At 44.1% G+C, this 26400-nt stretch overlaps 1 protein-coding gene across 1 annotated transcript in view; it reads right to left on the reverse strand.

Moving 5' to 3' along the window:
- NXPE3 (neurexophilin and PC-esterase domain family member 3) overlaps positions 1–24012 on the reverse strand; it is a 36225-nt gene extending 12213 nt beyond the window's left edge. Inside the window, exons 1-3 of the mRNA XM_006772588.2 lie at positions 23907–24012; positions 22712–23000; positions 2042–2796 (exon numbers count right to left, since the gene is read on the reverse strand). Coding sequence (XP_006772651.1) covers positions 2042–2796; positions 22712–22804 — 848 coding nt within the window. The 5' untranslated portion in view covers positions 22805–23000; positions 23907–24012. The remainder of the gene's footprint in view (positions 1–2041; positions 2797–22711; positions 23001–23906) is intronic.
- Positions 24013–26400: the final 2388 nt, after the last annotated feature.

Consider the following 26400-nt stretch of genomic DNA (forward strand, 5'->3'; position numbering starts at 1 on the left):
CAAATATTCGGCTTCTAAAAACTTATGTCACCTCAAATAGTTTTTCCAGCAAAATCCCAGGTAAGTAGAATTTCTCTTTTTTTAAAATATATTTTTATTGATTTCGGAGAGGAAGGGAGAGGGAGAGAGACAGGAACATCAATGATGAGAAAGAATCATTGATCTGCTGTCTCCTGCACTCCCTCACTGGGGATCGAGCCTGCAACCCAGGCATATGCCCTTGACCGGAATCGAACCCTGGACCCTTCAGTCCACAGGCTGATGCTCTATCCACTGAGCCAAATCCGCTAGGGCAAGTAGAATTTCTTAATAATTCTATTACAAAGTGCCATTAGCCAGCCTCATCCAGGATTTGCAAGAAAGGGCAGGGACAGAAATTATTTTATCCTTCTAGAGTCACAGCTGTTTTTGTGTTTGTTTGTTTGTCTTCGTGTTAGGATTTATGTTAGACGTATTTTAAATTTGACACTAATTTCATTCTCTAACCTTTCTCTCACCTGGAATCCAAGTAAATTACTAGCTATGCTTTCTCCTCTGTTAGGCCACTAAGTAGACTGACAACACAACTCATAAATGAGCAGTTTTCAGTCATAGACGAAAGGTGCACAGAAATAAAATAATTTGTTCATAGTCATCAATAAATAGCATGCCTGAGATCGAACACAGGATTAGAACTAAAGCTAAAGTCCTGCACATCTCAAAGCCAGTACAATAAAGACATTGAGTAGTGCTCCCTCTGCTGGCCTTCTCAAAGCATAGCATGAGTCCATCAACTGCGTGGATAAACTGTTAGGAGCAGAGCGGACTCCAGAAGCAGCTCCTGTAGACCACATCCCTTACGGTAGGAGATTTTACCACATTAAGTAATGACTGGACATAAAATATACTTTTCAGGGTGCCCAATGTAATCAACTAAAATCTCTCTCTACCGAAGAATGCTTAAAAAGTATATGTTTCATTAAAAATTAAAGAAACATTTTGTTCTTTCAAATAATTGTACTTTTGACCAGGTAGCTTTTATTAACTTTTTATATCATAGAGATATTATTTTTTTCAGCCCTACATGGAATGTTGAAGAAAATAGAAAGTTTAACTCATACTAATGTGCATTCCATTCTGCACATTAGTACATATATTGATCATTATGCTAAAAGAGTTTTATACTTACATTCAAGAATATGAAACTGTTAACTTAAAATACATAGTTTGCTGTGGTATTTCCTGGCTTCCCATGCTCATCATTAAATTAACCCAGCAATGTTGCTATATACAGTCTTCTTCCTATTAATAAATGTTTATATGATTTTAACCACTGATATGTCACTTACAATTATTTTAGTTTAGCTCTGGCCAGTGGCTCAGTTGGTTGGAGCATCATCCCATACACTGAAAGGCTGCAGGTTCGATTCTTGGTCAGGACACATTTCTAAGTTGCAGGTTCGATCCGGGTAGGGGAGCCTGTGGGAGGCAACTGATCAATGTTTCCCTCTCACATTGATGTTTCTCTCTCTTTCTCTCTCTCCCCCCTTCCTCTCTCTAAAATTCAATTTATAAAGAACACATATCCTTGGGTGAAGATTTTTAAAAAGCTTAAAAAAGTTATTTGAGTTATTTTAGTTTACCAGACAATGAAGCTAAAACACTGGCCTGACTATAAGACCTCTTTATCAGCCCTGTTGGATGATTTGTATATGTTCTGTTAATTAATGATCTTGCTTATTGAGCTACAGATGTGCTACATAGCTCTGAAATGAAACACAAATATGAGGGTAAAAAAATGAAAATTCAAGGGTAAAAGGTCTTTAATTTGAACCGAAATAAACGCTAAGCTTCACTTTTAAAAAAACAATCACAAAGCATAAATCTGTGTTTACTTTCTTATTCACCACCTCTCCTGAACTGGGCCAAGTCTAGAGGATGTAAGTAGCACATAATCAAAACAAGAAAGCCTCCCAAGTGTGACAATGTCTCCTAAGGGGGACACAGTGAGAAAAGACTGTTAGATCCTCTCCCCCGCCCCCCTAGGACAAGACGCATGTACCTCTGGAAGAGAGCACTCTCGGCGGCGGTCAGGAGGCCCTTCTGGTAGCCGCCTTTGAAATGGTTGATTCTGCTGCTGCAAGGAAGCTTCTTTGGTTTGAAGCAGAACCAGGGCTCCCCCGTGTACAGATCTGTGAAGTTACACAGGGGCAGGAGCCGAGGAAGACACACGTTGCACTCAGTAGTTTCAGAAATTCTTCCTGAACGAAAGAGACTCTTAAAATAGACCCTGTCTGGTTTCTCTTCCTGTAGGTGCTGAAGAACTCTGATCCCTTCACTGGGGTGGACCAGAGAGACGGACACTGTAACTTTGCCGGGCCAGAGCAAAGTAAAGAAGACCTTGTAAAAGCCATTCTGGTAGTCCACCACTCTGCCCACAGCCCCTGCCTGCAGCTTCGGGGAGTGGATTCTGGCCTGCAGGTAGTCTCCACCATACTTCTTGGGCTGCCTCTGAAAATCCTGTACGTGAACCAGCACCTCTAGCTGGCTTCCCACCTTGAAGAAGTCTGCAGAGTTCAAGATGACAAAGTAGCTGGAAGAAGGGTCACTGCTCTTCACAAAGGGGACAGGGCCCACTTCAGGGATCTGCCTCTGTAAGGCGGTCAGCAGGGAGTCCTCCTCCGCGCGCTCCTGGCTGGAGAGAGTCTGATGTTCGTAGCCGCAGTACGAGTTCCGGCTAGTCCCTGTCACCTGAGAGGAAACAAACTGCCCGCTGCTGTCAATGAATGTGGCTGAGACAGTCTCACGGTCCAAATACTGAAAAGAAAAACACAAAATCAGAAACCATCGCCGCAATAAATCTCCTTATAGTCAACCAAATAAATCTCTACTTCCGTTTAAATTTTAATAAATCTACGTGGGAGGACACTGTTTCAAAAAGCAAAGCTCACTAGCTTTACAGGGCTATGTTACTGTAACATAGTGAAATCAAAAAGGAACAGTCATAGAGGGATCCCCACACTTTTGTGCGATTTTACCTCCAGGAGCTCAATCAGGTTCAAAAGTAAATATTGGAGAAAAATCCCCCCAGTGCTTCCAATAGACGTGAATAGGTATCATTCTGAAATGTACCGGACCACTCTGTTCTTAACAAGGCCTGACCTCAAGAGAAACTATTTTACCAGAGGCTAACCCACTGGGGTTTTATCAGAGCCTAACCGAACCAGGATGAGGGACATACCCACCTGCAGACCATTCTAACCATTCTGTCCAACTTAAGGCGCATGGGGAGGGCTAAGAAGCACTTTTACGTTCACAGTCCAGAGGCACAGGCTCACTAACTGACTGAGACTTAATCACAGGATTCGAAAACGCTTCGCCTCCCCCACACCTTACCACCACTCCACTAAAAGCCTATTTGTAGGAGTTTCTCCAGTACATCATGTCCAGCTTTCAATAAAAAATTATGAGATATACTAAAAGGCAAAAAAAAAACAACACAGATTGGAAAGACATAGCAAGCATGAGAAACAGATTCAGATACAGAAGGGATGTTGGAATAATCAGATCAGATACTTAAAGCAACTATGATTCATATGCTAAGGCAAGCATGTCAAACTCGCAGCCCATGGGCCGCATGCCTTGTTTATTTGGCCCGTGTTAGCCTTTGAGTTTGACCTGCTTGTGCTAGGGGCTCTAATGGAAAAAGCAGACAACATGCAAAAACAGATGGGCAATGTAAAAAGAAAAATGGAAATTCCAAGAAAGAGTCAAAACAAAATACTAGACAGAGCAGAGAGGATTTTTAGGGCAGGCAAAATACTCTGTATGACATTATAATGAATGATGCATGTCATTATCAGTTGTCCAGGCTCTCAGAATGTATAATACCAGGAGTGAACTCTAAGGTAAACAACAGACTTTGGATGATTATAATGTATCAATGTAGGTTCATTCTTGGTAAAAAAAAAAAATGATGATAATAATGGGGGAGGCTATGCATGTATGGGGGCAGGGAGCATATGGGATATATCTGTAATCTTTCTGTTGGGTAAACCCTCCCAGTTGGTTTTTCCTTTTTTGTAATACAAGAGCCTAACTTCAACTTTAATTGACCAGGCATTTTAAAGAGGCATCCACTTCAAAGATGGCTATCTAAACACACACACACACACACACACACACACACACACACACACACATACACACACAACTAGATAAAGAGCCAGGCAGCCCTGCCTCTCCCCAGCCCCAGTCTTTGATTTAGATAACTATTTGGGCCACTTCTTTTCCTCTTTTCACACTTTAAATTCTCACTCTTATGTTTTGCAGTCACCAATAAAAAGTGCTAGACGCCAGGTCCCCACCCTTAACACCAATAAAAGCAGATAGAACTCCAGGTCCACAGTCCCTCTCTTTCTCTACTCACAGCCTCACGGTATGGGGCCTGACATACAATGTATCCCTCTCTCCTGGGACTTATGAGTAATAAACCTTGTTCTTTTTTTCTGAGTTTCATGATGGTTACTGCTGTGTCCTGCAATCATAAGAACCACAAGGGCCAGTCCAGCCACAACACTGATTATCAAAAACTGAGACTGGCACAAAACACTTCCTCTCTATTTCGTTGCAAGCATAAAACTTCCCCAAGATATAACGTCTTTAAAATAAAAATTAAAAGAAATGCCAGAGCTCAAAAACACTATAAAGGGCTCAACGGAGGAAAGAACGTCTGAGCTTGAGGCTATGTCCACAGAAACTTCTAAAACTAAAAAGCAAAGAGGGAAAAAGAATAAAAAATGGGAACACAATATTCAAAAGCTGTAGGACAAATCTCCCACACATATACATTTCAAATTGCTGCATAACCTTTTTAGTACTTAACCCATGAAACAGCTGAGTTAAACTGCAAGAGGGGGAAAAAAGACCAAAAAAAAAAAACCCAAACAGTAACAACAAAGCAAAACCAAAAATTACTCTCCTCAACAGCTAATATTACCTGTTAAAAAACACTTAAATAAGGCCTGGGCTCCTCATCCATGTCAAACCACTTCAAAGTACTTTACAAAATAAAAATAATCCCACACAAGCTAAAATTACTCCCAAACACAAGAGAATTTTTAATGATCTTCTTGGACTCTGTATTATCTTAACTCTCATTTTCTTCCACAAAACTTTTACTTTTGAAATTCAAAATATAATAATAACTGAACACAATTTTTAATACAGGTCTAATGTATTAAAATACTTCAAAGTTAATGTTCCCTTTCTATTGCAAATGTTCATCTTTATAAATCACTAGAGGCCTGGTGCACAAATTTGTGCACGGGTGGGGTCCCTCGGCATGCCAGCAATCAGGACTGATCAGGGCATCTCACCCAGTCCCGATTGGGGCCAATTGGGGCCGGCTGGCTGGGGGGGTAAGGTCCACAGGAAGTTGGCCAGCTGGGGGGAGGGGCCTTGGGAGGCTCTGATCTGGGCGATCGGGGCTGGCCAGCCAGGGTAAGGGACCATGGGAGGTTGGCTAGCCGCAAGAGGTTGGCCAGCTGCGGGAGGTTGTCTATGGGAGCGCACCAACCACCAGGGGGAAGTTCCTGCATTGAGCGTCTTCCCCCAGGTGGTCAATGCACATCACAGCAACTGGTCGACCGGTCGTTCTGGTCGTTCAGTCGTAATGGTCGCTTAAGAGTTTTATATATATAGATTCTTACCTCTTGGGCTATATCAAAACAGGTAATGGACCAGATTTTACACTTACATGCAGATATTTTCAACTGGAAGGATTTCACTATTTCATGCAAACAGGAATGAGAAGAAAAAAAGCTAGAGTACCAATACTCATATCAAACAAAATAGACTTTTAAACAATGGTTATAAGAGACAAAGGACATTTTTTTTTACAAAGGACATTTTATAGTGATAAAGAGATCAATCCAACAAGAGGATATAACCCTTATAAACATTTATGTACCCAACATAGGAGCACCTAAAAATATAAATTAAAAATTGGACAATAATACAGTTATTGTAGGGAACTTTAACACCCCATTGCTATCAATAGATAGATCTTCCAGACAGAAAATAAACAAAGAATCAGTGACCTAAAATTACACATTCGACAAGATGAACTTAATTGATATTTTTAGAGCTTTTTAGCCCAAAGCAACAGAATATACATTCTTTCCAAGCGCAGAGTGAACATTTTCCAGGATAGACTACGTATTAGGCCACAAAACAAACATCAATACATTTCAAAAGACTGAAATCATATCAAGCATTTTCCCAACCACAATGGTATAAAACCAGAAATCAACTACAAGAAGAAAACTGAAAAACACACAAAGACATGGAGACTAAATAACATTTTACTGAACAATGAATGGGTTAACAAGATCAGGAAGAAATCAAGAGATACCTTGAGACAAATGAAAATATAAACACAACAATCCAAAATCTATGGGACACAGCTAAGCAATCCTAAGAGAAAAATGTATAGCAATACAAGCCTGCCTCAAAAAAAAAACAAGAAAATTTTCAAATAATAACCTAATCTTACACCTAAAGGGATGAGAAAAAGAACAACAAACGAAGCCCAAAGTGAACAGAAGTAAGGAAATAATAAAGATTGGAGCAGAAATAAACAAAATAGTCTAAAAAAATACAAAAGATCAATGAAACCAAGAGCTGGTCAAACAGATTAAAGCTCTTGGGAATCTCACAGGAGGGGTTACCATCTGAATTAGATGTTTCAGTGATCACAGAAGGCATGGGCTGGGCATTCTGACACCAACAGCAAAAGGAGCAAATGCCCCTTGAATTTTGGTCCCAACTATACAATGGGGCAGAGATCAGGCACACCTCAGAAAGCAGCCATTTACTTTAAGAACATCACTCCCAATTAAGGGGTGGAGAAAAAAATATTAACAAGACCCACTTCAGCTGTTGTCCCAGCCTATACCCGCAGAAATGGCATGCATATTTGCAACAGCACAGAGCTGTCTCCACAAGTTCCTTGGGCAATGTGTTACATCCCATTCTAGGATCAATTTTTACAAGACCACTGCAGCTCCTACTGTAGAGCCCCTACAAGAGATGCCCCATGAATGAAAGAAGGTATTGTCCCTGTGCCCAAAAAAGCATGGTAGTTTAAAAGCATAGCTACATGCCCTTTTGCCATCTTCCACCTTACACAAGTGGGCAAAGGTCATTGCCAAGGCAGTTAGGAAAATAAATTTGGCAGATGCCAGCATGGGGTTCTCTCCCTACCAATGCTTGGGAACTGTTACACGAGATGTTCCACTGATCACATCCATTAGAAAGCTTACGGCCTGATGCCTTAACACCAGAGCTGAAAAGGGGCCACGTCCACTACTATTCAGAGCTCCTTGAGACATTGAATCAAGGGAGGGGACACTTGAATGTGGGTTGGCTGGCAACTTCCCCCAGGTTGGAGACGGTATTTCTTGCCAGTCAATCAGGTACATGGTCCCCACGGACCCTGCTGGAATCTGAGGCTAGACGTTGTGTATGACTACATGGACTGGCTGTGTTTGCTCCATTGGATGAACCACACCACACCCAGACACATATGGTGGCTCCCATCCATTACTTGTCAAATAACGCACAAGGTTTTATATACTGAGTGGACAGAAAAAGAAAACAAATCTTTAAAGGCTGGTGCCCCTCTGACTCCCAAAGAAGGTAACTGGATATGTGGCATACATATATGGCCTTACCTCCCTTATGGATAGACTGGTCACTGTACATGGGGCTTCCCTACCTTACCAAGGAAAATTTATGAGACTTTACCAGAATCCCCCACCCCCCCAAAAAAATTAGCTGCTTTCAAGTCCCAGGGGACTCACAGTTTGTCTTGGAAGGAGTGGCATTGTCTCACCCCAATTTACCAGCGTTAGTACAAAGCCAGAAATTCAAGCCTTGCCTAAGTTCACAGCAACTGCCTGAAATGATTCTGGACAGAGCATTTTCTTGCGGAACCAACCAAGAAACAGGGCAAAGGAAAAATGAGGTTTTGCAAAATAGAATGGCTTTACATATTCTCACTACAGCACAAGCAGGACCTGTGCGCTCATTAAACAAGAATGTACCTATATACTTTCTTAGGGATCTAGCACTACTGACCTCTTATCCCATATGAGAAATGCTATCAATAAGGCGGATCAGATTGCCTTCATGGACTCATTTAGTCGCTGGCTTGCTTCTCTCCCTGGGAGATGGGATTTGGCTACTCAGGGGATGGTCTTATGCCTAGTAGGCTTACTCTGCTCCTACTGCTGCTTGTATTACTGCTGTGCTTTAAGCATGCAGACCACCTCCTGATATCTGGCCCTAGGGACTCCGAGGAAGACAGGCAGATAAGATTGTGTGGGCCGCAAAGATGTCAGAGGTGGAATGATTGATGTGGATGTGAAGAAAACTAACTTCATTTCATTTCATTTTTTTAAGTTTCATTCTGAGTCCTTTGACCCACCTCACTGTCCTTAGCGAGCTTCCTTGTTGATGATTATTCTGATTATCTGAGTTCCTGAAAATGCAGCCATAAATATTTTTGTTAGCAACACCCAGGGTCCACAGTTGACATTTGGCATTGGTTAAAAATCGAATGCCCTGACAATCGAAATAAATATCAAACCGGTAACTGGTAACAGGTTTTCAGATTTCAGCAGTTTACAAATGAAATGCTTTGCATTCTAAGTGGCCAATAAAAATAAATCCTGAATTTATTTGAAGGTACTTTCCCCAATCAGAACCTGTAACTTGAGCTTTCTGGCAAACATCGAGTCTTCTCTCTAGGTTCACAGAACCAGCCACTTTTTAAAAAACTGAAAAATATTTAACATACAATATTGTGTGAGTTTAAGGTGAACAGATATTGATTTGATCCACTTATATGACGGTTATCATCTATCACAAGACCACCAGGGGGTATGTCCCCTGGTGCTACTGCATTCTTTGTCTTGTCAGTCATTAGCACCCAAGTTAGTACAGTGGGGCCTTGACTTACGAGTGTCCCGACTAACGAGTTTTTTGAGATACGAGCTGTCTCTTGGCCGATTTTTTGCTTTGAGTTGCGAGCTAAAATTCGGGTTACAAGCCAGCTGCAGATACCCCACCGCTAGTTGGAGCAGCGAACGTCACAGTGAACGCCACATCAGCCCAGCATTCAATTCATTCTAATGGTGAAAATTGATTTGACATACGAGTAATTTGAGTTACGGGCTCCGTCATGGAACAAATTAAACTCATAAGTCAAGGCCCCACTGTACTATTTTTAAGTACTGTAACAGGGGTCTGCTAGCAGAGAATATCTGCACAGACTGCTGAGTCATTTATTGTGCTCCAACCCAATATAAATGACCCTATCATAATCCTGTTATACTATATATGAACTCGTCTGCTTCGTCTATAGGTCTTAAGAACGTTCTCCTTATGGTGGCCATCACATCTTTCCCCACCATCGCACAACCCTTGGCTGCCCACCTCCACCTTGTCTCCCAGGCCATCCAGCGTCCTAGCACAATCCGGTGATAAGAGAATTACACAAGGAAAAGCAGCTTCCTGTCCTGGACAAACCAAGTTCCTTGTGCCCGATCCTGTCAACCTGGGTGAGTTCATCAGGGTCATCAGCAGCACTTACAGCCTTCGTCCTGACGGTGAAGACACAGCACAGTGCTCATGTCCACACCAATTTCGGAAGTGTGTGAAGGTGAGGAGAGTGAGGATGGAGTCCCATGTGTGGTAAGTGCCTTTCAGGAGACATCTGGAACCAGAATGTTGATGTGAGACTAGAAAAAGGCAGCTATTCTACAATTTCTGTAAACCCTTACCGAGAAAATAACAGGAGATATAATGGAGGTTGAACAGTTTATCAAACCACAGATCAGTAGTGTTCCTTCCCAGAGTCTTAGAAAATTGTTTTTGTACATCAAGCAGAAAAACTGAGCTGGAAATGTGCACACACAGCTTTGGGAGACTATCTTATTTAACCTGGGTTATCATGTTTTTAGATTTCAGCAGTTTACAAATGAAATGCTTTGCATTCTAAGTGGCCAATAAAAATAAATTCTGAATTTATTTGAAGGTACTTTCCCTAATCAGAACCTGTAACTTGAGCTTTCAGGCAAACATCAAGTCTTCTCTCTAGGTTCACAGAACCGGCCACTTCTTTAAAAATTGAAAAATATTTGACATACAATATTGTGTGTGAGTTTAAGGTGAACAGACATTGACTTCATGCATTTATATGACGGTATGACTGCCTTGTAGTGTAGCGAACCCGTCTGACAGTGGGTGTTTGGCTGGAGCCCAGGAGGCCAGGCTGGGCTCAGTGCCTGTGGAGCTGGCTGGGGACAGGCATATGATGGGAAATGACACAGCTTCCAGAAAGTTTGGGCACAAAGAGAACCCTGCGGGCAGATGGAAGACGTGGGACCAAGTGAAGGACAGGAGCATGTTGAGTCATTGCTTCCAGAAAGAGTCCACTGAGAAGCAGGGCTGCAGTATGGGGCGTGAACAGCCTGGGTCTCTGAGAAGGCAGGGTGGCTCCGGATGTGGGAGAGGCACTTCTTACCATGAGGGGACCTGGGCTTCTCCAACCCATCCTCTCAGCTTGACCCTGGCATCCACAGTTGGCATATGGCATTGGTTAAAAATTGAAGAAACGTCATGGTTGTTGCACAAATACTAATATGCTACCTTAAAACATTCCCAATGATGTAGATACTACAGAAAAAGTAGTTAAGCCCCTAACAATGTAACTTCAAAATGTCAAAATGAGGATTTAATTTGTGGTGGAATAATAAAATTATGAGTGAACAATAATTTTTATTAAAAAAAATAAAAATGTGTGAATATGGTGTCTTGCTGGTTCACACTATCTCCACCCCAGGAGGTAACCCACATTCTATGCAGCTCCCTTTCTGTGTTGTTCTAGGGTGGGAGTGCCCAGGGATGTCACCCCTGCCCACTTAGGCCTGTCCAAAATCTTCCAGGAGCCCCTGCACCTGCCCATACAAGTTCTCAAGAGCAGCGGTCGCCAACCTTTCGGACCTCAGGGACCACCAGTGGTACTCGGACCACCAGTTAGCAACCGCTGCTCCAGAGCATGGACCTCGGCCTGCCGCCCACACCACTGCGAGGCCAGCTATTGTAATGTCTCCCCCTCTTGCTCCAGGGCACAGCGCCTATCTTTGGCCTGGAGGAGCTCAGCCAGGGACCCCTCTGTGCTCAGGGCCTGGGTTTCCTTCAGATCTTGCTCCCAGTCTCCCGCCTCAACTAGTGGCATGTCCAGGAAGGGCTGGTACTTATCAAAGGCCCCCCCAGGTGATATGCCACTAGGACATTAGGCTCAAGTTGGTCCCAGGAAGTTGGGCAGCAGGAGTCGTCAACTGCCCTCCATGGGGGGGACGTCCAAGTGGGACACCTTGCTCTTAAGATTCTTAAGTGCACGGGGTCACAGGACCCTGTGAGTGCTGTTCTGCAGGGGCCCTCAACTGGGTGTTGAGTCTACTGAAAGGTCATATGGAGGTGAGCTGAGGTCCAGGACACTCTCATTGTTGTAAGTGGCTGCACTCTGTGGAACAAAACACCAAGGAGGAATCCAAGGGTTCCCAGGTAAACCTGGGCACATGAAACTTTGACTGCAGTTCTGGGGTTGCCCTGGACTGGGTTGAGTACACTGAGTCCCTGGAGGTAGGCAGGGATCCAGGACACTCTCATTGTTGGTCAGCAGCTGCCCTTGGTGGAAATGGAAGTCCAAGGAGATCTCGGGTTTGGGGTCTGGAAGCAGTCCAAGGTTGAGACGAGTCGCAGGTGTAGTGCCAAGTTACCCTCTGCTGAGTGTGGCGTAAGGGGGAGGGCATTGGGTTGGAGGTTTCAGGGGCATCTCCTGTTTGGTAAGGGTCCACCGGCACTCCTGTATCCACCCCCTCTGGCCTAATGGGAGTGCCAGGGTAAATAGCCTAGCCAGGCTGGCCGCAGAACGGGATGAAGCTCAGACTTGGACCAGAGAGGAGCAGGAAGGTGGGTGCCAACATGAAGGTATAGCACAAGGCAGTGAGCAAGTGGTATGCCATCCAGGGAGGCACATGACAAGGGGGAGATCGAGGTGACCAGCAGGAGGAACTGCCGCGGGCACGCCATCTCTCTGCTCATTATGGCCTTGGGCCTTTACCTGGGGCTTTTATAGCCACGACACCCCGAATCAGAGGTCCTACTCCACATCCCCTCACTCCCCCCATGCACAGGTGCCGGCAGCTGGGGACCAGCTGCCAGGCTTTTCCCTCTACAGCACCTGAACCCCTCTCTCTCAATGTCTCTCTTTTTTTTTTGTCTAAAGTTTTACATATGTCTCCTTTTCCACTAATTGACCCCCCTCGCCCAGCCATTCCCAACTCGGGCAAGCCCCCACTGCCCTAGTGTCTGTGTCCATTGGTTATGCTAATATGCATACATACATATTTGGTTGCTCTCTAACCACCGCCCCTGCCCCCACACCCCCCGCCCCACTCCACTACCATTTGTCTCTGGATCTATTCTTGTTCATCTCAATGTAATCTTTATTTCACAAGTGGAGCATGGAGTAAGAGGGTCCCAGAGCAAGCAAGGGACAGGCTCTTGGTTATGTGGTGTGGGTCCTTAGTCCAGGGGTTTCCATGGTGATACTACAGGCTCCCTGGATGCTGATGTTACAGCTGCTCCCTTTGCTACTCCATGTCACCAGGGAGATTGAGTGCGGGATAGACAGGCTGCAGGTGGCCTAGGGCAAGGACAGAGGAGGGGACACTCCAAGAGGAAGGGTCATCATATTGAAGGTCCAGGGAGTGGGCTGCCCATCTGAGATGGAAATGCTGTACCTAGACAGCACCCCATCACCCATCTTAGGCAGTTGTCTGCCTCCTCCCCATCACTGTGGTCTTCATTGAAGATTTTAGTCCCACTCACTGCTGGTACCACTACATCCCTGTCATCATTTTCAATGATTTTCACATCCACAAATGCACATGTGATGGTCACACCCACCCAGGTGTCACCTGGAGACTGGAAGCCACAGGAGGGCGATGGAGCAGAAAGATGGCAACAGGGCCCTCCCTAATCACAGATAATCCAGACTTCTTTACATGAGAGAAAACTGCCCAGTCGTTACTATGCTGGCATTTTGTGCTATGCAGACACAATGACTCAAGGCTGCTCCCCCATTCCATAGCCCCCTGGGGAAGCGATCTACTGGACCTGCATCTCCCCACCAGCTTCTTCAGTGCCAGGCATGGGCTTCCTCACCTGTCTAGAGTCACAACTTCTAAAGGCTATAGCAACTTTTTCATTCCCCAACTGTCCCACCTCCTTCACTCCACTGGGCCTCGGCACGTGCTCTTCCTCATCCTGGAGTGTTGGCCACCTGGCTAGTCCTACCCATCACTGCACTCTCAGTTATTTCCTTTGGGGTGTCCTCCTGAGCCCCCAGGAGGGCTTACCACTTGCTCACTCCCTTGTATGTGTGGGACTGTCTGATGCATGGCTTCTTTCCTCATGACACTGATCAACCTGAAAGCAAGCAGCCCTGTTTAGATTCCCCTCTGTACATCTCCCTCACCCTGGCCTCAGCACAGTCCCAGCACACACAAAGGTGCTCACACCTGCAGAGGTGTGGTCTCACGAGTCTTCACGTTTCTGCTTCTGTGGGGTCAAGACCTCAGTCACAAGGTCCTTGCATAGATTTTTCCACCCAGGCCTTTCCTCACTATAATTTCTGGCAGGTGACCACTGCAACCTAGAAACTGAGCATGACGACAGAGCCAGCTCCTGGGGCTATGGGGTGAACCCCATGAAGAGCACATAAAATGCTTGGCTCCCTGCCTGCCACAGGCCATCTCCTCGTCTATCACAGCCCCTAACCAGATACACAAGTACTCCAGATTCCCTTTGCCCAGGTCCTTGCTAGCTTGAGGAGATTCTTCCACTTTCCATTCACAGAGGTGGCTGATGAAGGAGGTTCCAGGACAATACACAAGCTAGTACAGTGTCCAGCAGTGCTGGAAGCAACCCATTGTCTACATTATCAGGAATGTGCAAACAAGGAACCCAGAAGGCTGATGGACCTTGAGCTTTGGCAAGGGCCAAAGCTATGCACCAATTGTTTAGTCAAGACAATGGTGGCTCAAGCAATTTCCTGACCTAATAGTCTCAAAGTAAGTCTTTACTAATATTTACTGACCTTTAAGATAGTCTGTCTGCTACCAGAATTGCCAGCCTGACTAAGGGCAATATGTGTATCTAAAATTGAATAAAAGGCTGGCAAAGCCTGGGCACCAGTGAAGCCTTTCCTCTTGAGAAAGACTGTCTGCCTGGCCCCTTGTAATTTCAAATTCATGTTTCTTGTCCACTCTCTTGATTTGTGCACGGCCCTTCTCCAGGTCCCGAACCCAAGCCACACCGCAGGAAATAGGGAAATACACAGCAACTGTATCCCACCTTCCTGTCTTCTAGATGGAGATACCCTTCTCCTCCTCAAGAAGACACAGGTTAGATCCTGTGGTGCTGGATTCCCCGGGGCAAGTGAAGTTATTAGGGGTGATCAGGGTAGATGATAAGAGCCTGAAGGCCAGTGGGGAGAATAGCCTATAGAGAAAGAAGATCCTGAATGAGACAAATTGTGGGCACAGAATGAAGAGATGCAGACCCAGGAACACCAGAGGGGTCTGAGCTCTGCCCCAGTTGGCTTGACCACAGCTAGACAATGGGTAGAGAAGACATCAGGGATTGGTGAGTGGACTGTAGTGCTACTGGGGAAGTGGACCCTAGGAAAGAGAGTGGAGGTCACTGGGCAGCACTGGAGGGGTTCAGGTGAGAGCCCTGGGGTTCAACTGGGACTGGTCAAAAGGCAGAAGAGGCATGGGTGGGGGAATCATGGGCCTTCCCATGCTTGGTCCAGTAAGAACTCCTGCTGATCTTTCAAGGCTCAGTGCCAGTAGCCCTACTCCCTGCTGTCCCAAGCATGTCAGTCCAGCTGGGCCTTGCAGGGCCAAGTCATGGCACTCCCTCCACTACTGCCACTCCCTGGGTATATGAGGAGAGGCATGGTCATCATCTCCATTGTCCATCAAACCTCCATGTGGTGGCACTACCATAACCTACACTTTCCATCAACCCTTTTACCTTCCCAACTCCCCACTGGGAAGAGTTTGTCAGGTTTTCCATTTTTCATCAACCCATTTCACCCTTCAAACCAATCAGGAAGAAGTCACTGCGCAATATTCTCCCAACTCTCATCATCCTCCCAACAACTCTCAGAGAGTTACATCATAATCTCCATTTTCCACCAAGGTACAGCAAATCATAACTTCATTATACCACAATCTAATTCAACCTGCCAACCACACATAGGGTAGGTATACTATCATCTCAATTATACCTCAACCATTTCTTCCACAGAAGCATATGCAAACTCAATGTGCTATCAACTCAATTTACTGTCCAGGTCCCCCATGAGGAGCCACTGTAATCTTCTCATTTTCCATCAATTCAATTCACTCTCACAATAACCTGTGGGAAACAGACTGTCATAATCTCCATTTTCAGTGGACTGGTTTCACCTTCCTAATCACCCCTGAGAAAGGCAGAGCATAATCTCAATTTAAATCAATACTATCCCTCCTCTCAGAGCATAATTTCCATCTTACATCAATTTTCTTCATTTCCAATTACTAATGGGGAAGGTGCTATCACAGTATCCATTTCCCGAGCGAGGAAAGCAGGCGCTCAGAAAATGAACTCCTTCACACAGGCACCCAGCTGGTAAGTGGAGGCTGCAGAACAAAAACTTGGCATCGGGCTCTGGCAACCATCCTCTACAGCCTGCTGGTGACATGAGTGTTCCATAGCAACCTTAAAAAATGTATATAAATGTGCAGCCAAAAATGCCTAAAAATATCTGAAAAGGAAATTGGAAATTATCTGAGCAGAACCTAGCAGTTGGGGATGGGAGCAGAGATGGGAAGAAACAATTCTAAAGGCCTCATGGCAAAGTGAGGAGCATGCTGAGGAGGGAGCTTCCCAAGGATTTCAGGTTCTGATGGGAGAGGCTCATACTTGGATCCCAGCTCATCTGTTGAAGGTGGTTAGCTATGTCCCCATCCACCCCAGACCCTGAAGTTTACCCAAGGAAGACACCTGTTTACTCAGGAGCCACACTGTTCAAGGGTGGCCAAGTTCTTACAAGACCATTCTTTGAAAATTTTGGCATGATCAGCACCCCCTGCATTATAAGCATCCTTTTTGGTCAAATGTATATTCACTGCTGCACAGAAATCTCAGATATTATCTCACTTAACAGTGTAAGCTAGAAATGGGCAACTGAGGGTTTAAGGGACCCAGGGAAACTTCAACACTCCCAGCAAGTGTTCACAAGCTGCAGACATCATCTCTCCTGAGTCTGTGGATTCACTTCTTTGTCTCATGTCAGGGGACCCAGTGGCTCTCTGCTTCCTGCTCAGACCTGTAATCACTTTTTGCATGCACTGCTTCCCTCTAGTGCTGTACTAAGGATGAGACCATTCTGGCTCAGTGAGAAAGGCTTCTACCTACCCCACTACCCTCTAACCAGACCAACCTCCATGGCACCCAGAAGCTCTGGAGGCCCCTCACCCACTTCCATCTTGATCAAGGTCTGCCCTGCCATCCACCGGCCTCCATAAGGTGTTCCTCCACTAGTCAATGCCACTGTGTCACCAACCCCATTTTCCTCAGCCTGTCTGAACTCCCCACTGTATACACTGTGGCAGAAAACAGAATCGGCCATTTTCTGTAAAACACCAAATAACTCCAGGAATCCAAAAGTAGATTTAGGGAGGCAAAACTCAAGGTAAGCATGATCAAATAGGCAGCTCAGAGAGTATCTGTGGTGGAGTGGGTGAAGGTAGAGCCTGGAGTAAGAAGGTCCTGAGCAATGGCAGGATCTTTGACCAAGAGCCAGGCCAGCTGATCTCTGTGCCCCCTCCCCACCAGCCAAGACTAGCAATGAAGAGGGTCTTCCTTCAAGTGGGCCGTGGGAAGCTGGGGCTGGAGAAACAGTGAGAATACAACAGCTGGGGACCTGTGGGGCTAACCTACACCATACCCCACCCCACACCGTGCAAGGAGGAGGAGTTACATCCTCAAGCCAAGAGCAGGTTGACATAGTAAAGAACTTGTTATCCATAAAAAGTAATTTTTTGAAAAGAGCTTGGCTGATTGGAGAATGTAGTTGAAGGACAGATTAGTGAGCTGGACAATCACACTGAGAAATATTTCTAGAACCCAATACACAAGGATAAAGAGATAGGTAATAAAAAAGACAAATTTAAGTGGCTCCAGCATCCACACACTAGGCATGATGCATGGTGCTGGCTAGCACAAAGGGGCAGGACCCAAGGGAACAGGATTTTCTGAGATTCCCAAGCCCAGATAGGCAGGCTGAAAGGACCTGCCAACTGTGCAGGGCTAACTGAAACAGAGCAAAGGGAACAAGAACAAGCCCTCACATGGTGCCAGAAGCCCTCCCTCGAGGAGCTTTGTTAGCTTTTGAAAGGCTCCCTCACTCACCTCATTCAGGGCTCTCCTCAGAGGGACCTTCCTGCATAACCCTGGCACCTTTCTCTACTGTCTTTCTTTATGGCAGTTGTCACTGCCTGGCATTATATGATTTATTGGTTTGGCTCACTTGTTTGTGCCCCATGGCTTATCATGTTCAGTTACATGCCCAGCACTACTAGAGCAGTCCTAGCACAAACTAGAAGTCCAATAGATATTTTTTTAATAAACAAACAGAGGCTACATATTCATCTAAAAAAGCCATTAGAGACAAAAGCTGCACTACCTACAAAGTAGCAACACTGAATATGGCAAGGGAGCAATATTTCCAAGTGCTGAGGGAAAAGATCATGAGCTAGAATTTTATACCCAGCCAAATGATCATTCAAGAGTAACTGGGAGATAAATCTATTTCCTGACATACAAGGATTTCAAAAGTTTATATTCATGGTTTCTAGAAGAACTGTTAAAGGATACACTCAGAAGATGAAAACTGAATCTGGGATGCAAGAAGCAACAGTGAACAAAGAAACTACTAACGTTTACAATTAAGTTTAAGGGCACATTAGTAAGGTGCATGAGTTTAGTAATAAGGATTTTTTTAAACAATGATCTGTAATTTTAATAATCATGATTTCATTTTAATAATGATAATGGTTTTAAATGACATCAACATGGATGGGGCACATGGGCTAAGGTCGTTGGGGGCAACCTCTCTTTAGCACAGAAAAAGCCTAACAGCAGTGTATCTTATTTAACATCCCCTACAGTGGCAAGTGCTCACCCTCAGATTTCTACACATGACATAATGCAGACTAGGGGCCTTGGTAACCTCCAGCAGCACAAATGGAGGGCTGTGGAGGAAGGTGGGTGAGCTGAAAAAGCACCAAACCAGGTGTTGGAGATTGATTGTGTCCTCCAATAAGATTTGTTGATATGCTAACCTTTAGGATCTCAGAAAGTGACCTTAACTGGAGAGAGAGATCTTGCAGATGTAATTAGTTAAGATGAGATCATACTATAATGGGGTGGGTCCTAAATCCAATATGAATGGTGGCCTTATAAGAAGAGGAGAGAATGCCTTGGGTTACCAGAAATGGAAGAGGCACATCCTCCCGTAGAGTTTCCAGAGGGAGCCCAGCCCTGCAGACACCTTAAAAAGAACTTATACAACTCAGTAATAACAACAAAATCCAATTTAAAAATGAACAAAGCCCTAAGAACTGGATGATGGTGTAGCTGCAAATCAGGAGATCCATGATGCCTCTAAGTCAGCGGTTCTCAACCTGTGGGTCACGACCCCTTTGGGGGTCGAACGACCCTTTCACAGGGGTCACCTAAGACCATCGGAAAACATATATATAATTACATATTGTTTTTGTGATTAATCACTATGCTTTAATTATGTTCAATTTGTAACAATGAAATTGGGGGTCACCACAACATGAGGAACTGTATTAAAGGGTCGTGGCATAGGAAGGTTGAGAACCACTGAACTAAATAGACATTTTTCCAAAGACATCCAAATGGCCAACAGGTACATGAAAAGATGCTCAACATCACTAATCTTCAGAGAAATGCAAATCAATTACCACAATGAGATAACAACTCACACTTGTTAGAACAGCTAGCATCAAGAACATAGATGCATTGGCGAAGATGTGGATAAAAGGGAACCCTTGTACACAGTTGGTGGGAATGTAAATGAGCTCCTATGGAAAACAGTATGGAGGTCCTTCAACAAATAAAAATAGAATTACTACCATATGATCCAGCAATCCCACTTCTGGGTATATATACCAAAAGAAATTTAAAAAATGTTTCAAAAAGATACCTGTACACACGTTTATTGTAGCATTACTCACAACAGCCAAGATATGGAAACAACCTAGTGCCTACTGATGAATAAAGAAAATGCGACGTGTGTGTGCGTGTGTGTGCATGCGTGTGTGTGTATGTGTGTACGTGTGTGTGTGTGTGTGTGTGTGTGTAATGGAATATTACTGGGTCATAAGAGAGAAGGAAATCCTGCAGCTTGTGACAACATGGATGAACCTGGATTGTGAGGGCACTGTGCTAAGTGAGATGAATCAGACAGAGAAAGACAAATAATGTATGACATCACTTATATTTGGAATCTAAAAAGGCTGAACTAGTAAACACGGGCTGGAGGGTGGGGGAATTTGGGAGATGTTGATCAACTAGTAGATCAATAAGTCCTGGAGATTTAATGCATAGTGATTACAGTCAGCAATACTGTGTTATAACTGCAAAGTTGCTAAGAGACAAGATCTTAATAGTTTATACCACAGAAAAGAAATAATTTTGTGATATGATAGAGGTGTTAGGTAACATGGTGGTAATCATACTGTAAAATATCAATATATCAAATCAACACACTGTACACCTTAAACCTACACATTTATATGTCCATTATATCTCAATTTAAAAAAAGAAAAGTAAAGTTTGCCTTACGTACTGCCTAGGAAATATTCCAGCCTCCCTTTCGTTTTTAGTTGTTATGAGGATATAATCATTGATGTAAACCATTAAGGACCAAAACGTACACAATGCAATCATGACATGCCCCTCTCCTTCCTACCCTGTTCCTCTCTTCCTTTCCCACTCTCACTCACTCTTATTCCTTCGGTATCTCCACTGACCCATGCAGTCATCCAAGAATCTCCAGACACTTGGTGCTAAGCCACCTGAATTTTACTCACAAATGAAAAGGAATGCAAAAAGGTCAATTTTCTTAATTTTCCTAAAACACAACTCTATCCCATGCCAGTGATAAGGGCAACTTCAGGGCCTGGGATCTTTTTAGATGCAGAGCCACCAATGGTCCCTCCTGAAGCCACTGTAAGCTGTGGACTAGGTTGTCTGTCCCACATCTGTTTCACTCTTTGTCTACTGAAAAACAGCACTGCTGTTTGCTGACATGTAGCTCTTACTGACTGATCAAGGGATAATCCCAAATGACTGTTTCAGGAATGGGCATGACACAACTTGAGAATATAAAGATGTTGTTCAAGGTTTCTCGTGGGTGCATGCAGCCCAATCCAGATACCATCAGTGCTCTGCAAATAAAAAGATGCTACATAACTCTCTTGGTTCTCTACTCTTATACTCAGGCTGTTGAATGTGGCAAAAGAAAAAACACACTCGAAAAACCAATGATAATAACAACACACACAATGCACCATGCCCCTCACCCCACATAGTTGTATGATCCATTTGTGCTCTAGATCCCATCCTCTCCTCCTCCCCTTGGTCTATTAATCCTTCTCCTCTCCAGCTTCTCTATTATATCCTTTCCTCAAGATTAAGTCCCTCAGACTTCTACCTCTAATCAAGACAGAGAAACAGTGAGATTTTCCTCTCCATCTGAGACAAAGTTTTTAAAAAAAGAATATGTATAAAACAATGGTTTTCCTCACATTGGACATCAGACAACAAAAGACAATGATGCCTGAAAGGAAATGAAGGAGATGATAAGTGTAACGGCCGTTTGCTTACAGCCTTGAGAGCAGTTCTAAGCTGCTGCACAAGATGGGGAACCCAGGTGCAGCCTGGTAAACTACTTCAGTTGAGGCAGTGGAGCTGAGAATCTTAAAAGACCAAGCTGATCAGAATCCATAGGATAGCTGCACAGAGAGGAAACTCAAGGGATCTCCAGAGAGTCCCACTCAAGTACTCAGCAGAGTTCTTAAGGGCCTGTGTGTAATGGGAACCCACGTTTGGCTGCCAGCCGCCACAAAAACCAAACTCATGAAACAGATGCTGCTGAAAAAGGAAGTGATTTTATTCAAGTGCCAGTCACCTGAGGACATGGGACTCTTGTCCCAAAATCCACCTCAACACCTCAATGCAGGCAGAGGGTTTTATAAGGAGGGAGAGGCAAAACAGAACAAATAAATCAAGGGGAGGGGATTGAAAAGTTCTCTATGTGCAGGCCAGCACAGTCCATCCCAATAAGGACCTCGAATCTGGTCAAGTGATCATCTAGTGTGTGATATCCTGGTCTTCATCATCCTAGTTCTATATCATCCTTGTTCTATGGCTGAAGGTCAGCAAATCTCCTAGAACTGGTACAATTGAAGGTCAGAGTCTGCATCTTCAACTAAAAGGTCCCCTCCTTGAAAAGGCTTTCCTCCATCACCCTAACCCTACTCTAGAGTAGTATATAAGTAGCCTGCTTTCCTTTCTTTATAGCATTTTTTACAATTTCTAATTATCCTTTATTATATGATTACTAGAGGCCCAGTGCACAAAAATTGGTCACTCGGGGGGTCCCTCAGCCTGGCTTATGCCCTCTTGCAGTGTGAGACCCCTCGGAGGATGTCCACCCCAGTGGCGACCCTCACCCCATGGAGGTTTGGCCAGTCTGGGTGAGGGGCTGAGGGCCGTTTTCAGGCTGGCCAAGCACCCTGGCGATGTAAGCTCCCAGCCTCTCCTTTTTTTCTTTTTATTCTGGGATTTATTTAGCTTATATACTTGACACTTTGTTGCCCTTAGCAGAGACCTGCAGAAAACTTGGCTTCCTCCATCGCCAGGGGCAACCCACTCCTGGTCGCTCCAGCTCCGTGGCCACAGATGGCTGAAATCAGGTATCTGGGGTTTGTTTACCTTCTATAATTGAAACTTTGTTGCTTTCGGTAGAGCTCAGAGCCGGACAGTGGCAGGCAGGGAAGCTTGGCTTCCTCCATCACTGGGGCAAGCAAGCCTCCTGCTTGCTCCAGCTCCGTGGCTGCCGGCCATCATCTTAGTTGGGTTAATTTGCATACAGTCGCTCTGATTGGCTGGTGGGCGTGGCTTAAGGCGTAGCGAAAGTATGGTCAATTTGCATGTTTGTCTTTTATTAGTATAGGATAATTACTTAGTACTGTTATTTTTCTCACATGTGTATTTAGAACACGAGTTCCACAAGTAAAGAAATCATGTCTTTTGTCTTTACCCCTATACCCTTGGTGACTAGCAGTTTATAACTATTGTGGGCTCTCAAATACTTAATGAATTAATGTAAACAAGAACTGTGACTAGGATAAGTTTCCTGATGATCAACATTTCCCAAGGTAATTACTAGTAGTCCCAAAATCCCATGATTTGGTTCCCCTTAGTTATAAAGAGTATACTGAGTACTCACCTCTACCTGAGTAACATTGATGACGAGCACCACCACCGTCAACACTGCAAGCAGACAGCAGAAAAGCCGTAGTTTATAGAAACTGATCCACATTATCTGGCTGTGTCTTGATCACCCATGGCTAACACCATGCTACCTTCACTTCTCAAAACTCCATGTCTTTATTTTTCTGAGCTGCAGGTGAGCTTTCAGTTTCATTTGCTTCTTCTCTGCTAGCATCCTTAAGAGTTCTTGGTATAAAGGAGGAGCTGAGATTCATTTAAGCAGCATATTTTTCTTCAGAGGACTCCTGCAAACAGGGAAGATAAGAAAACAGGGTAGAGGAAAGATACCACATTTCCTGTTCTTTAACCTTACAAAAGCCCAAAGTCATGTGGGGAAAGAAAACAGCCAGCGCACAGTAACATCTATTCCATATCCAGACAATTTACTGAAACCCAACCCCAGTCTTCTGTGTAAATACAATGATATTGGTCCTACTACCTATTTAGGTCTTAACTTTTAAGAGAGCAAAAAGAATGTCTTTAAACTCTTAGAAATTGCAAAGTTAAAGTAAATGTTAAATTTCTACAGAAGTCTAAGTAAAAAAATCACTTCAATTCCATTATAGTACAAGTCATATAATATTATTGGAGTAATTATATTTAAAAAGCATTAAGAGCCGAAACTGGTTTGGCTCAGTGGATAGAGCGTCAGCCTGCGGACTGAAAGGTCACAGGTTCGATTCCGGTCAAGGGCATGTACCTGGGTTGCGGGCACATCCCCAGTGGGAGATGTGCAGGAGACAGCTGATCGATGTTTCTCTCTCATCGATGTTTCTAGCTCTCTATCTCTCTCCCTTCCTCTCTGTAAAAAATCAATAAAACATATTTTAAAAAAAAAAAGCATTAAGAGAAAACATTTGTGATTTTATGTGGAGCTCGAATATTGTGCAAGCCCCCTGACATACTCTAAAAAAACAAGAGTGCTGCCCCTCTGTATGGCAGAAATCAGGAAACACCCTTCGGGTCTCCAGCTCCCCCAACACATATGTGGTCCCTATGTTCCTTCAGCTGAGTAACAAGCAACAGAAGTAAAGACATCCGCCCTGAAGCTACAGGAGAGGAAAGCTAAGCTTGGGCAGGGACAGGACATCCAAATTCTTCATCACATCTGTTAGAGGCAGAGGACTCCAGAGTCTGCCGCTCCTGTTCACCATGTGATGAATGCAAGATGCTCTCCCCAGTTGCTATTTTGATATAGATAAGCAGATAAAGTGCTGGCATTTTATTCCCAGTGAGGCTTTCCTGGAGGGCAGGGTGGAGAGGTAAAGGAGAAAAAGGTGAACAAGCAGATCTCAGAATACCTCAGCTGCACCATCACTCCCTGCAGCTTTGTGTTGGAACTGGTAAGCCCCTATTTCCTCACTCACCTACGCCCCCTGTGTAATTCATTCCCATACCACAAGGACCATAACAACCCTTCCTCACCCCAGCTTCATAAAGGAGACAAGGCTAAGCTATTGCAACATACTCTCCATCCTCAAAATTCCCACAGCACTTACTATTTTCACTTCTCAGCTGATCTTTCTATTTTTATTGTCTATTTTTATTGTATTTCTTGTCTACAAAATTAGACTATACCATTTATGGCTATATTTTTTAAAAATCAATACAGCATTAAAAAAACTTAATGATAACAGTGTATCATACTTTTTGACTCTCTCACAGTACTTAGCTCTTTCCATGATATAAGTTGATTCAACATTCCACACAACAAATAATTAAGGAGGCCTACTCTGTATTGCACACTGTATTAAGTACCAGAAATTCCCCTGGAAAAGCTTATATTTATATTAGGCAAGAGGTAGTTCCCCTCCTTAATTAAACAGGAATAAATGCAGCACTCAAAGCCACTTCCAGAGAGATACCAAATGCTGTGAAAGGCTGCACTTAACCATTTCATAATCCCCCAACACTGCCTCACTCCAAAATCCAGGTACCCACCACAAAGTGCCCCTAAATTCTGGAAAGGAAATGGCTGTGAAACAGAGGAAAAACGCTGTCACCAGGGCCACAACTGCTCCTCTGTAGAAACCCTTCTCAAGAAGTTGGCCAAAACAATCAGGTTTCCCTGATGGCCAGAGAGGAAGAAGACCAGAGATGAGACTCCACAGGAATAACCTGCACCACAGTAGGCATGGCCATGTGCTGTGTGACCACCATCAGAAAGGTGGTGTAGTTCAGAGCCAGTCAGCAGCACAGCAGTGGTCAGTAGTGCAGAAGGATGGCAAGGGCAGCAGACCCCAGATCTAAGGAACTGCAAGGTCACAGGCAGCAATGCAAATATGCAAGAAGCCCCTCATGAAGAGACTTTTACTGAACATCATTATGGAAGATTATGTCAGGGAAAGATCTGACTTCCTGCTATGAGCAAGTAGAGCATAAATCTCTAAAGAGAGACCATTTGTGTTTCTAACTAGATGTAGCCTGAGGAGACCTCTCCTTGAGAACACATATACTAAAATGTTGACAGTTGTCACACTTGGGCAGTTTTCGTTTTTCTCCTTCATCTTTATCTTTATGTCCTAATCTTTCACCAAGAAATAAAAAATCACAAATATTAAAAATAAAGCTGGTTTCTAAAAGTAAAGATAAGACAGAAAGAGAAACAAGGCATTAAATATGATATGGGAAAACAATTCAACTTAAAATAAAAGATTTAAGACTTTAAAACAAAGGCTATATAAGAAACAAAGAAGGACATTGTATAATAAGGGGATCAATCCAAAAAAAAGGCTACAACCTTTATAAACATTTATGCACTCAATATAGGAGCACCTAAACATATGTCAAATCTTGATGGACATGAAGAAACAGATCAACAATAATACAGATCATAAATATATCAGTGGATATATCTTTCAGACAGAAAATAAGGAAACAGTTTATTTATAAACTAGAGGCCCGGTGCACAATATCCGTGCACTGGGGGGACGGGGGGGCGGGGGGTGTCCCTCAGCCCAGACTGCACCCTCTCCAATCAGGGACCCCTCGGGGGATGTCCAACTGTCTAAACCAGCAGTCGGACATGGTGGACATCCCCCAAGGGGTCCCTAGCACTGCTGTGGAGGCAGGAGAGGTTCCCACCACTGCCGCTGTGCTCACCAGCTACGAACCCGGCTTCTGGCTGAGCAGCCCTCCCCCTGTGGGAGCGCACTAACCACTAGGGGTCAGCTCCTGGACATCTTGTGGCAGCCATCTTATGCCTACATGGGGGTGGCCATCTTGTGCGAGGGTGTGATGGTCAATTTGCATATTACCTCTTTATTATATAGGATTATACAATAGACCAGATGAATTGAATTGACATTCTGAACATTTCACCCCAAAGTAGCAGAATACACATTCTTTTCAAGTGTACATGAAACATTTTATAGGATAGATCACATGTTAGGACACAAAATTAATTTCAATGGCCTGGCTAGTGTGGCTCAGTGGTTGAACATCAAACTATGAACCAGGAGGTCACAGTTCAATTCCCAATCAGGGAACATCTCAGGTGGGTTACTGGTTCAATCCCCAGTACATGATTCTCCCTCATCACTGATGTTTCTATCTCTCTCTTCCTCTCCCTTCCTCTCTTTGGAATCAATAAAAACATTTAAAAAGAACTAATCTCAATAAATTTCAAAAGACTGAAATCATGTC

Source organism: Myotis davidii, unplaced genomic scaffold (genome assembly GCF_000327345.1).
Source record: "Myotis davidii unplaced genomic scaffold, ASM32734v1 scaffold5, whole genome shotgun sequence".
Lineage (NCBI taxonomy): Eukaryota > Metazoa > Chordata > Mammalia > Chiroptera > Vespertilionidae > Myotis > Myotis davidii.